Below are 13,645 nucleotides of genomic sequence, written 5' to 3'. Positions count from 1 at the left end.
GATTGGCGCCCCTGATCGGAGGCGCGGTGCCATTTTACGTGGGCAGGCCAATTAAGGCACGCCCAGTGTGACGTCTGCAGGGAAGTGCTATGCACTCCCTGTGCAGGCGGGGAGGGGGTGGGGGGGATTCCTAAAATCGAGACTGTGCTCTTTGGCGCATGCACAAGAAAGAGCACACTCATCTCCCTGAGGCTAAGTGCAGCCTCAGGGAGATCGGCTCTAAATGTGAAAAAGCTCAAAATAGAAAAATAAAATTTCCCTAACATGTCCCTTTATGTGACATGTTCGTAACTTCCAAAAAAACTTCATTAAAATTTTTAAAACCCTACATGAAACCTCATCCCACCCATGGATGAGGCTTCATGTTTATTCCAGTTCCTGCCGGGGCTCCTGGCCTGCCCGCCAACCTTAAGGTTGGACGGGCAGGTCCACTAATCTGGTTTTGCTGTGCCCTGCCTTCCTGAAAATTTAAATGGGTCGCGGTAACGAGAGTTCCAACCGACGTCACCGTGTGTCATTTTACGCATCGGCGAGTGGGCCCCGCCCCCATCCCCGACAGTAAAATCCAGCCCCAGGTGTGGCCTCACCAAGGCCCTGTACAGTGCAGTAAGACATCCTTGCTCTTGTACTCAGTCCTTTTGCAACGAAGGCCAACATACCATTTGCCTTCTTAACTGTTTGCTGCACCTACAGGCTTGCTTTCTGCGATTTTTGTACAAGGACACCCAGGTCCCTTTTCTACATCAACATTTCCTAATCTATCACCATTTAAATAATACTCTGCCATTCTGTTTTTCCTATTTAACCATTAAGTGCTAATACACAGGAACGAGAGAGAGAAATCATTTATGGGGTTAATTTTTGACTTTGCTGTGGCAGTATCCCAACAGAGCAAATTGCCTGTCAGTTGTAAAACACTCTTATGTGTCTAATTTTCATTCCATTGACTTTAATGGAAGGAAAATTGGATGGGTTTTTACAGTGGGTGGAAAGTCTGATCTTCCAGATTACAATCCAGGTAGAGATGCTAAAATTTAGCCTCTCTAGGTTTTCAGACTGTTAGCTGACAGTACTAAGATATTGCTTACCCATGCCAGTAGACGCTTATTAGTAATGTATCTAAAAAGCTGTCACAGAGGAAAGCTTTGACCAAAGATTAGAAAGTTATGTTTTACAGTGAAAGGAAGAATGAAACAAAATATAGCAAGAAAGCAATAAAAAAAAGGAACAAGGTTACATAAACTATAGAAAAATGTAAAGAGAATATTGAGGTGCTAAATAGCTGCTACCCTTTGCTTTTTAAATTGAGCAATTTATTTGAGCTCACTTAGCAATTGATCTGACAAATGCAATTTTTAGAAGTCATGCAATTATATCTTTTTTTGATGTACCCAGGTGATTACGAAATCCGAATTGATTGAATATTATGATGTCAGTGGTTGCTATGTTCTCCGACCCTGGTCTTATGCTATCTGGGAAGCTATCAAAGAGTTCTTTGACTCTGAGATTAAGAAACTTGGTGTGGAGAACTGTTACTTCCCCATGTTTGTGTCTCAGGCAGCCCTCGAGAAGGAAAAGTCACATATAGCAGATTTTGCCCCTGAGGTAAGAGCATAAATATCTTTCCTTCAGAAGCCACTTGCAATCCAATTGCTTAGTGCCCCTTTTTGAAAACATATGACTGCGTGATGTGCTCTTTAAAAGGTCTGGCATAGTTTATTTTTAAAAGTCTGAATTATGACTTGTGTGTGCGCAAGAATGCTTAATTTTACACTGGGATTCTCAGTCGAGAGTTAATTGCGAGAAAGAAATGTTGATTTGCCTCACAGACACTTAAATTTATATCACTCAAGTAGTCAACAATTAAGTTTTGTTGGATTTGATCCAAAATATGATCCTGTTTCTTTCATTTCAAGGTTGTATACTATATTGTAACAGGAATATTGAAATTAAGTCCAGTGGTGCATTAGATTGAGAAATATTAAGTAGCGATGGAAACTTTCTGCTTTGTTCCAAGGAGAAATTAATTTTATTTTTTCCCAAAATAAGGTTGCTTGGGTAACCAGATCAGGAAAAACCGAGTTAGCAGAACCGATTGCTGTTCGACCAACAAGTGAAACAGGTGGGAAAGAATTTAATCAGGAATTTCTAATGATGGTTTATTTATGACTGAATGCATTTTATAGCTATAAAGAGAGAGAACAAATTGAAGAGTATCTTAGCATGCCTTGATATATCAGAGGGGTTCACATCCAATTAATGTGTAGCCATTGTTACATCGATGAATGAAGAAGCTTGTTTCTACAAGATTCCACAAACTGCCAATCGGATAAAAGACCCATTGACCTTAATTTAGTATTTCTAGTTAATGATGGAATTTTAACCCCATACTCCCTGCTCTCCTCACTTGCCCCCTTCAAATTGTGCCATTGATCTCTAATATTCACCTGAACAGACAAATAGAAGCTCGTTTTCAAACTTTACCGAAGCGCATTGTCTCCTATAAAGCAGCTCATCTATAGTAATGCACTGGAGTGCCTACGTGAGAAATGGAGTGTGGCTTGAAAGCAATCTCTTCATCTAGAATCACAGAACTTAACACTAAGAGATCATTCAGCTCATTGCATGTTTGCTGGCTCCAGAATGAGCTATCCACTTGTATGCGCATTCCATTTTAAAATGTTTCTTTTTCAAATATTCATCTAACTTTTTAAAAGTCATTGTAGAATCTGCTTCCACAACTGTTTCTGCTAAGGCATTCCATTATCCTTACAATTGCCTGCTTAAAAGAAATTCTCCTGACCTCTCTCTTTGTTTTGATGATGATAAATTTATGACCTGACTCGCCAATCAGTGTAAATATTCTTTTCAAATTTACCTTCTCGAAGCCCCTTATAATTTTGGTGACATCTATAAGGTCTTGTAATCATCTTTGTTTTAATGTAAAGAACCCCATTCCCTCTAATCATATAAATTGTCATCCCTGGCATCCTCTTTGTGAAATAAAAACAGAAAATGCCGAAAATACTTGGCTTGTCAGGCAGCGTCTTTGAAGAGAGAAAGGTGGGGGTTAATGTTTCAGGTTGATGACTTTTTGTCAGAACTGGGGGATGTTATAGATGAGCACTTTAGAAAGCTGCCTGTCTTAAGGAGAAGGCCTAATTCTGTCTTGTTTGTGCTCATTTTGTCAGTCATGTACCCAACCTATGCCAAATGGGTGCAGTCACATCGTGATTTACCAATCAAACTCAATCAATGGTGCAACGTAGTGGTAGGTATTGAAGTGGATTGACACATTTTAGTACATTAAAAGGTGCTGTATAAATGAAAGCTACTAGAGCAAAATATAATTTGTAATTCCTCAAAACCAGTCAAAATTGGATAAGTTGCTTTGGGGTGTGAGAGATGGTGATTGTCCTGTCCCATAGCTGAGCTTCAAATCTCTCATTCTCACCACCACCAAACCTGATTGCTTCAACCTTTACAAAGTTTTCCACCTTTGGCCCTCCCTCACCCCCCCGAAGTGCAGGAACCGTTGTCTATCTTTTTCCCACTCCCAATTACTCCATTGCCAGCCTTGCGTCCTTCACCCTTCATAAAATTGCCCAAAACTTGGCGCAGGATATACATGAAGAAAAATTAAATCCTGCTTGATCTATATTTTCCATGTGTGCATTGGCTTCACATCTCTCAACAAGTTGAATATCAAATCCCAATCCACAGCCTTTGTTTCCTTGTCTCTGCCACATTCTGCAGCCTTGCATTTTATCCCCCTGCGCCCTTCAGTTCTTCACCTCTGGCTTTTTGAACATGGGCCATTGGAGGCAGAGCCTCAGCCTCCTTGTCCCTACTCTATTGAACTCTCCCGAAATCCATCTACCTCTTTGCTTATGTCATCTTTAAAACCTTCTCACCACTTTTCAGCAAAATTTTTGTTAAAATTCCTAACTAGGTCTCTATCCTTGTTTACTCTCTTCCTTGAGTACCTTTGGCTATTTTGTACATGAAAGATATGATGTAAGAACATAAATATTGTACAAGAAAATATAAATTCAAGTTGTTATTTCCAACATTTTCTGTTTCGAGATTTATATTGGTCTTAAAGGTCATGATTGGTTATGTAATATATATTTTCCTTCATGCACAGCGTTGGGAATTCAAGCACCCACAGCCATTTCTACGTACTCGTGAGTTCTTATGGCAGGAAGGGCATACAGCATTTGCTACCCGTGAGGAAGCTGCAGAAGAGGTAAGACTTTAAAGAGGGTGGGAGCAAAGTAACTGAATAATGTCAGCCACATTCCTGGGAGATATGAATACACTTTTCTAAATAGTTACAACGTAGTGTTAATCATCCCTAAATTGTTCTACAACTGGATATGTAGGACTCAGCAATATGGTATGTCTCTTTTGAGTTGGGAGCATGTACTATGTAACTTGGGTTTTTATTTTCTGTAATATTTTTGTATTTAAGACGAAGCAAATTAATTGCTACTGCAGGCCACAAGGTGGAGCCAAATTTCAGTTTTGCTCTGCCACTGTTAGTAATTGTTAATTGCCCTTTAGATTGATAACCTAATTAACTCATTGATTTGGCTTTCATTGTGGAAATTTTATTGCCTTCAATTGATCAAGAACCTACCTCTGAGTGGAAGATTCACTTGTTGGATGGTGGAGAAAGATTACTCAGAAATCATAAGCATTTTTGAATTTTTTCAGTCACCTGATTTCAGAGTCATTAGCCCAAGGAAGTTTAAAAACAGAAAGCCATTTAAGCTTTCTTTGCAAAAGTTAACTCAGCTGCTTATTTCTTTGGGCCAGAATTTTACATCCTGTGGGCGGGCATGCGCCCGACCCGAACAGGTGTAAAATCACATGAGATGGCGTCAGGCGAGCGTCCTGATGCCATCATGCAATTGCACGATATTTTGCTTGGCGCATGTGGAGAGGTTGGGAGAGTGCCTGCTGACAATTACCGGCCAATTAAGCTCATTAATGGTCCAATTGTGAGCAATTTTTCATGGCCTGTGCACGGGGGAGATGGTGGTATAGTGGTAATGTCACTGAACTAGTAGTTTGAAGAGCTCAGGTTAATGCTCTGGGGGCATGGGTTCAAATCCCACCATGGCAGCTGGTGGAATTTTAAAAAAAATGCAACGTTTCGGTTGGCAGACGGGCCAGTCGGGCTTTACATTTTTGATGAAACCTCATCCAAGGGCGGGATGAAATCTCTGTTAGGATTTAAAATAAAAAGTAATATCTGGGAACTTGTTATTTAAAATGAGGTATGTTTCCAGGTGCTTGATTGTGCTGCATGGACATTTTTTGGAGCACTTTTGTGCTTTCTTTTATTCTGTGGAGGTCCGCAGCTCCCTGAGGCATCTGTCTGCCTTCAGGGAGCTCAGTGGAAGCGCTCACCAGCACCCGCGGTGACGTCGGCACCCACCCTCTTCCTGAGCCCAACGGCAGTGCTGGGCCTTTCTCCGTGCGAGTTTCATGCTGGCTGGCTCGTTAATTAGCCAGCCAGTGTGAAATTGTGGTCATAGGCTGATTGGGGTTGGGGGAAGGGTTTCCCGTCCGCTCCTGGGCCCAATGATCACACGTGCCTGATTAACGCAAAAATTAGGCCATGTTTTTCAGTTTTATTTTTGAGGGTGAAAGTTTGCATACTAGTGTCTTTTTCACTTTTTCCAACTGACATTACTGTCCTAGGTTTTGCAAATTCTGGAATTGTACGTACAAGTATACGAGGAGCTACTTGCAATCCCTGTAGTAAAAGGAAGAAAGACTGTAAAAGAAAAGTTTGCAGGTGGTGACTATACAACTACAGTTGAAGCCTTTGTATCAGCCAGTGGAAGAGGCATCCAGGTGTGTTCACATTTGAAGTTGATTATACAGCATATAGTCTGAACTTTGCAGTTAACTACTTAGCCAATCTGATTTCAATCCAAAGTTTATTTTAGATTGAAAATCTCTGGAGCTTTATACTTGTATCTTGAAAAGTTGGTAATACTTTAATGGATGTGCAAATACTTTTTTAGGGTCTCAAAAATCAAACCATTTTAAACCCATCAAATCTTTCACCGGTTTCAGCTTTGCTTTCACTTCACCACACAGCAGAGTACGAAATAGAAAAGGAGTAACTAATTCCATGCAACAAGTGGGAAAATATTTGGTGTTTGGAGGGGAAAACGAAGGTGGATTTCAGACTTCAGTCTGAATATTATTCATAGAAATTGAATTCACAGAAAGAGGCCATTTGGTCATGTCCATGCCAGCTGACATGTAGCCATCCAGCCTAATCCCTGCTCCTTGTAGGTTATGGCACTTCAAGTACATATCTGAGCACTTCATAAATGTTATGAGGGTTTCTGCTTTTTAACAGGCGTAGGCAGGGGGCTGGATCCTTTATTCCACACCATGCACCTTTTGTACTTGTCAGTCAGATTGATCGCCTTGGGTTCCAATATGGCAGGGAGCACTCCAGAGCGGGTAGGTCTGATCCACAACTCTGGGCTCCAAATCCTGACTCTGGAGGTCTTTGCCTAGGGGGTTGGGGTAAGCATTCCTGCATCTGCTGGCTCGTAACATTGCTGTTAAGACACGTACCTTCTCCCAGAAGCTGTCGTCATCTCCCTTCAGCTACCTGTTTCCCGAGGCCAGTGAAAAAGATGCGACCACTGTTAAAGAGGTTAAATCAGAGGCTGCAAACCTCATTAAAATCGCCAATTCACTGCCTGGAAACCAGTTGATTGTCCAACCCTTGTCTTGCTGTGAAACCTGGACATGGTTGAGGTTCCAGATTTTTAAAAATTTTACCATCTAACCTGACCCAAAACCACCCTTTTTGAGTGTTAAAATTTGCTCCCTTGTCTCTTATGTTTTGCGCAACATTGTATTGCGGTTTAGTCTATAAATTTGTGCGACATAAACTTTACTCAGTATTGATATGGTAGTTTTTAAATTGTAGGGAGCCACTTCACACCACTTAGGACAGAATTTTTCTAAGATGTTTGAGATTGTGTTTGAAGATCCAAAGAAACCTGGAGAGAAGCAGTTTGCATACCAGAACTCCTGGGGACTTACAACTCGAACTATTGGGGTTATGACCATGGTACATGGTGATAACCAAGGTTTGGTATTGCCTCCACGAGTCGCTTGTGTGCAGGTATGTGTTTTCTTTTTAAAAACAAAGTATCTGGAAGATGAGAATTTGTAAAGTGATTGCAAAATATGTTTATCAGTGTGTAATCAGGATTCAAGGCAGTCATCAGTGCCCAGTGGAGGCCTAAATTATAGTTCCTTTTGACAAATAATTGTCATAAAATACACATTAAATATTATTATTTGCATAGCTGATTTCCTAATAGTTTTAAACCTGGGAATGTATAAAGTACAATAAGTGGCAGGGAACAATATATGTTTGTTACATGGGCACTGGACAATGGAAAATTGAAAAGGGGGCTTTTAAACTCAGTTGGTTTTGTGAATTCAGCCTGTATGTGAATAAACTGAAAAAGTAGTTTCTCGCTTGTACTTTGAAACTTCTTGTTTCTACAAGATCGGAACCTTGGCTTTGCTTGTGAGAAGATTAATTATTGTTTGTTGGTCACAGTTGAAGATGCCTTGGTGACTTAAACTCTCAACGCTAAAGGATTTAATGTTCAGTGCTAGATGACTGATATGCATTCAGTATTATTCAACTGGGTGTAGCTGAATTCTTCAAACTTTTATCCTGTTCTAAGTAATAGCGAAATACAGTACAGTCCTATCTTGTGTGTTTAAAAGTGCACAACTTCACCTAATTAGGATAATACTCTGGTCATTCTATATTATGATAGCCATTTCTTCATAAAGCAACATTGTCAATGGCTGATGTCATGATTCTGGCTGAGAATTCCCTTATTAAGCAGCATGGTCACGCTGAGAGCCAGCTAACACACAAAGATAATCAGATTGTAAAGAATTCTGCATCTAATGTTGTCCTGGATCTGGAGGAGTGATGCTGACAGTAGGTACTATAAGCAAGAAAATGTTCCATTTCCAGTGATGGTATCTCTTAACTTGGAGTATAGAATTTACCAAAACAATTGAGGAACAGGAATAGCATCTGCCAGTGTCTTGAGTGCTGGATTGGGCATTCAATTAGATCATGACTGATCATCTACCTCAATAACACTTTGCCGCACTATCTCCATATCCCTTGATGTCATTAGTCTTGAAATCTATTGATTTCTGTCTTGAACAGCCCTCTGGGGTAAGGGGTAGAGAATTCCAAAGGTTCGCCACCCTCCGAATGAAGAAATTTCTCCTCATCTCAGCCTTAAATGGCCTACCCCTTATCCTGAGATTATGGCCCCTGGATTTAGACTCACCAGCCAGGGGAAACATCTTATCTCCATCCAGCCTGTCACGCCATGTAAAAATTTTGTAAGTTTCAATGAGATCACCCCTCATTCTTCAAAACTCCAGGGAGTGCAAACCTAAGTACTTATCCAATTTGTTTCATGATTAATTGCTCACTTTACAGGTTATAATAATACCTTGTGGGATCACAAACACTCTCTCAGAAGAGGACAAGGACTCTTTATTAAAGAAGTGCAGTCAATATCTTGGCCGGCTGACTAATGTTGGAATTCGTGCTCGGGCTGACTTGAGGGATAACTACTCGCCTGGCTGGAAGTTCAACCACTGGGAGTTGAAAGTAAGTGGATAGCTTGTACTTGTATTGAAATGTGTGAACTCTCTCTGGTTAGTTTTGTTGGCAGGATTTTACTTGAGGCAAATTACAGTGCCCACAAAGATCCAGATTGTGAACACTGTGTAAGTAGTAGATGTTTGCTTCTTATAAGGACAGATAGACATGTGTTTAGTTTCCAAGACCAGAATTAATTTCTATATCTTGCTCTTGGCTTGTCACTTTTCTGCACAATGTGAGCTAGTTGGATACTGCAGCATAGTTTGGAAATTTTTACACCAGTTCTTACTGAACTTATAATATCTCGAGTCCTCCACCTGTAATTTATTGAGCATGTTTTTACTTGTAATTATGTAGTATAGTTACTTGCACATCATCTTAATACCGAGTGTGAACCTTTAAAGCAGGTTTGATTGAAGTGCACTCTGAATTGTTTTAAATTATGTGTCTTGTGTAGGTTTAAATGACCACAAAATATCTGCTGTATTAGTATGACTAGTAACTCATCTGGCCTAATTGCCCTTAAATAAGAATATCATAAAATGCTACCTGCCAGAGTTAGAATTTTATCACCAAACACACTGAAGGTCTTTCTGGTGTTCATCTAACATATTCAACTCTGACATGTAGTTTTATGGGTATCCTTTACTTTAGTTATCACTCTCTGAAACTTCAAGTTTATTAAGGATTTGTGAGCAACTATTGCAGCAACTCATCCAACTTCAATACATTATACTACAACCAACATTAAGTTTTTATTTCAATCAAGTGGAGCTAAAATTCTTTAATTTATTCCAATTTTAGGGTGTACCCATCAGGCTGGAGGTTGGACCACGGGACATGAAGAATAATCAGTTTGTGGCTGTCAGACGTGACACTGCCAACAAACTTATAATACCTGAGGCTGCTGCTGAGACAAAGCTGAAAAATTTATTGGAAGAAATCCAAAACAACCTTTATAATAGGTACATATCAGAAAATATAAATCATCTTTTAAGTTTCACAGTTTTTTTATGCATATTTGAACTATTTTAAACGCATGTATGTTTCCCATTTGCGCCATTTTCTTTGGGAGCCTCCACCTCCTGAGATATCCACAGACTCCATCTTGAGAGAAGCATCTAAGGGAGCAAGAAAGTATGACACGAGAACACATTGCATAATCGATTCAACATCTCTCCTGAGTAAAGCGAGGTGATTTGGCAAAATCAAAAAGTCAAGCTAAGCTCTGAAACCCCACAAGGGGTTCACCTCAGGAAAAAGAGTAGGCCATTCAGCGCATCGAGCCTTTACTTATCTGGACATTCATCTTTTTAATTCCAGTTCTCTGTCTTCATATCTGTTATTAACTTTGCTTCCCCAATATCTCCCTTTTAATCACTTAATTTGTTTGCACATCATGACTTGTTTACAGTCCTTTGTATAAAGAGGTTTCTTATTCTGCTTTTAAGTCCCTTAGTTGGATTTTTAATGTTGTATCCCAACCATTTGGATTGGCCTACTAGAGGGGAGAGGCATTCCCTATCTGCTAACCATTCTTCATTTTAAATACCTCGGGTCACTTCTTAATCATCTACATCTCCAATAACATGTTATCACGTTTACTTTAAGATGCCACACTCTGTGACTTCTATTTGAATAATAGAAAGTATAACGGTTGTAGTACAATAAAATAATAAGGAAATTCGCAGCAGTTAGGTAATATAGCATTTTAATATTGGAAATCTAATTTTTGAATATTACATCCTGCATTATTCCTTTTGAATATTACTTCTACTTTATCAAAATCACAGGCCTTCATAGCTCAGTGGCACAGTTCAGTGTGAATAATTGTTAGCTCAATTCTTCAGTGCTTAACCTTTTATCAAAATAGTCTGGGATATTTGCTGTAGTAAAAAGTTTGATTTTTATCCATAAATATCATTTTTTACTAGCAATTCAAGTTTTAAAATTAATATCAAAACAGTTGAACATTATTGAATTTCCTTAGTTTACAATGCATATTTTTAATACTTTAGTACAGTAAAGGTTCCTGCTTTTTGCTTACCAAGGAAAGGATATTTTGCCATTTGTTGAACTGTCTGTTTAGCTCACTGTTTTGCATTATTAACACCGAACAAGAAATAGGAGCAGGAGTCGACCATATGACCTTTCAAGCCTGGTCCTCCATTCAATACAATCATGGGCCTCCATTCAATACAGCCACGGCTGATCTTGGGCTTCAACTCCACTTTTCCACCCGTTCCACATATCCTTTGATTCCCTGAGAGACCAAAAATCTGTCTATCTCAACCTCAAATGTATTCAATGATGGAGCATCGACAGCCTTTTGGGGTAGAGAATTCCAAAGGTTCACAGCCTTTTGAGTGATGTAATCTCTACACATCTCAGTCCTAAATGACCTGCCCCTTATCCAGAGACTGTGAGCCAGTGTTTTTGTTTCTGCTGGTCAGGGAATCTATCTCTGTATCTATCCCATCAAACTTGTTCAGAATCTTTTATGTTTCAATGAGATCACCTCCCATTCTTCTAAACTCCAGAGAATATGGGCCCAATTTATTCAATCTCTTATCATAGGACACTCCCTCATCCCAGGGACTAATTCAGCGAACCTTTGCTGTACTGCCTCTAATGCAAGTGTATCCTCCCTTAAGGAAACCAGAATTGCACTATGGCTCACAAACTGACTTTCTTATCAGTGGCAAAGTAGGTGCAATAAGGAAAGTCATTAATTTCCATTTGGCTATTATGTTCTGCATTAGAGATTATAATACTTTCTGACCATTTTGTTATTTTTCTTCCTCTTTTACAATAAGAGCTGCTCGGGATCTAAAGGAGCATATGGTTTTGGCTGACACAATGGAACAATTTCAACAGGAGTTAGATTCAGGAAAGGTATGATCTCACTTAATTCCCTTCTTCTTTTGCTAACTTTAAGACATTCATGTGGGTACTTAGCACAGCTGGGTAGCAACTATGAGACTTAGATTTGAATCCAGGTAAAACTAACGGCACGCGAATTTCCCTCGCCATCCCCCCATCAGATATAAGGGTCTTATGAAATATTTATGGAGTTTCAATACAATCCTCTGAGACATAGACCTATTGAACAAAGCTCCTACCAATTAACACTAAATTGTTAATCAGGGAAATGTGTAGCTGGCATGGGAAATTGGGAGAAAAGTTCATGTATAGTGATTAAGGGCATATTGTTCACTGGAAACTTTGAGCTACATTTGGCTAGTGGAGTATTATTTTGTTTTCCAGCACTGCATTTCCCACCTTAATTACTGCTGATTCTAGGATTGGAATTTTATATTGTTGCCTTACTCATTTCAGATTGTGCAAATTCCTTTTTGTGGTAATATGGAATGTGAAGACTGGATCAAGAAAATGACAACAAGGTAATAGCAAATGTTAATGTTGTGTTCTTAATTTTGTATTCATTGCTGCTGTCTGATGGAGTATTTGAATCTTGCCCGAGGAGTCAGGAAAAAAAAACTGACCTAGAATTAACTTTTGAATATATCCTTTAAAGCCTGGGTTTATATTTTAACTTCAGTTTGAATGTTAGCTGAAACATGAGGTGATATTACTAGAATACTTTCCAAACCATATTCAATATATTTGGATGTGATTGCACTGTCTGCCCTGTTTGGTTAATGTAAAAGATTACATGGCAGTGTTTGAAAAGAGCAAGTGAGTTCTCCCATGTCTTCATCAATATTTCTCTCTCAACCAGCATCTGGACATTATCTCATTGCTGTTTGTGAGACATTGCTGTGTTCAAATTGGCTGCTCCAATAAAAGGATAAAAGAAGGGGAATTTGTTGGATTCATTCAAGGTTATAATGTCCATTGTCTCACCACCATTTAATTTTTGAGGTTTATTTTAGTATTTCATTTGTTTTTATATCTTTTGTGCTACAGGGATCAGGATATTGAGCCTGGTGCACCATCCATGGGAGCCAAGAGTCTTTGTATCCCTTTCAAACCTCTTCGTGAGTTGCAGTCTGGAGCAGTATGCATCAGTGGCAAGGAGCCTGCCCAATACTATGTACTTTTTGGCCGCAGTTACTAGTGAAGATACAAAGTGTGGGAAAATCATGTCTTTGACTATACATGTTTTTATAAGACACATAATGAAGGTTACGTTCATCTTTTTGTGTATTTTTATCCAGTTATAAAAAAATAAACTGTATCAATAACAAAAACAAAACTAGGGCTATGGCTATCAAAAATATGTCTGTTCCAGATATCCTACTTAATAGTAATAAACCTTTAATGAATAGATTTTTCTCTGTGTGTTGTTTAGTTTAAGCAGTGTATTGGATTGACACCAAAATTCAATACATGACTACTTCCATCATTATCCCTATCCCTACTTTCTATAAATTGATTTGTTTGACATTTGCAGGAAGTTATCTGGTTCCTTTTTGAACAATTGCAGTGAGTCTACACAATTGCGTACTTGCAACTTGTGTCACTATTTGAAAATAACATTTAGCATCTAATTCAATTCTTGCACTTGGAGACATGGACTGGAAATCAATTGGGAGAGACACAAATAAATGGGTGGGCATTCTGATGGGAAGAATGTGATTAATGCTGCAGAGATGCTATGGCCTCATTATATTATAAGTGATTTAGATGAAGAAATAGGGATTTGTATTTTTTTTATATTCACATGGGCATTGCTGGCCAGTTGGGTTTTTACAACAACTTTTAATTCCATTTTTTATTGAATTCAAATTTCACCATCTGCCGTGGTGGGTAGGTCCCCAGAGCATTATCTTGGGTCTCTGGAATACCAGTCCAGTGACAATACCACTATGCCACTGTCTCCCTGAGTGTATCCAAGTTTGCAGGTGATAGTAAGCTGGGAGGCTAAGTAGTGCATGTGGGAGCAAGAAGTTGCAAAGGGAATGAAATGGGTTAAATGGATGG

The 13,645-nt window shown here is 39.1% G+C and overlaps 1 protein-coding gene across 3 annotated transcripts in view; it reads left to right on the top strand.

Moving 5' to 3' along the window:
- The window catches only part of eprs1 (glutamyl-prolyl-tRNA synthetase 1), a 72,315-nt gene extending 59,324 nt beyond the window's left edge, over window positions 1–12,991 (top strand). For all 3 annotated transcript variants that reach the window (XM_078557093.1, XM_078557094.1, XM_078557092.1), the window contains 11 exons: window positions 1,396–1,605; window positions 2,050–2,122; window positions 3,192–3,271; window positions 4,148–4,249; window positions 5,713–5,868; window positions 6,971–7,168; window positions 8,531–8,704; window positions 9,503–9,663; window positions 11,515–11,593; window positions 12,038–12,102; window positions 12,629–12,991. In XM_078557093.1, coding sequence (XP_078413219.1) covers window positions 1,396–1,605; window positions 2,050–2,122; window positions 3,192–3,271; window positions 4,148–4,249; window positions 5,713–5,868; window positions 6,971–7,168; window positions 8,531–8,704; window positions 9,503–9,663; window positions 11,515–11,593; window positions 12,038–12,102; window positions 12,629–12,779 — 1,449 coding nt within the window. In that variant the 3' untranslated portion in view covers window positions 12,780–12,991. The remainder of the gene's footprint in view (window positions 1–1,395; window positions 1,606–2,049; window positions 2,123–3,191; window positions 3,272–4,147; window positions 4,250–5,712; window positions 5,869–6,970; window positions 7,169–8,530; window positions 8,705–9,502; window positions 9,664–11,514; window positions 11,594–12,037; window positions 12,103–12,628) is intronic.
- The last annotated feature ends 654 nt before the right edge of the window (window positions 12,992–13,645 follow it).

The sequence above is a fragment of the Cetorhinus maximus genome, chromosome 14, assembly GCF_964194155.1.
Source record: "Cetorhinus maximus chromosome 14, sCetMax3.hap1.1, whole genome shotgun sequence".
NCBI classification, from domain to species: domain Eukaryota; kingdom Metazoa; phylum Chordata; class Chondrichthyes; order Lamniformes; family Cetorhinidae; genus Cetorhinus; species Cetorhinus maximus.
The sequence above is the reverse complement of the archived record's forward strand: the minus strand, read 5'-3'. Positions and strand labels throughout refer to the sequence as shown.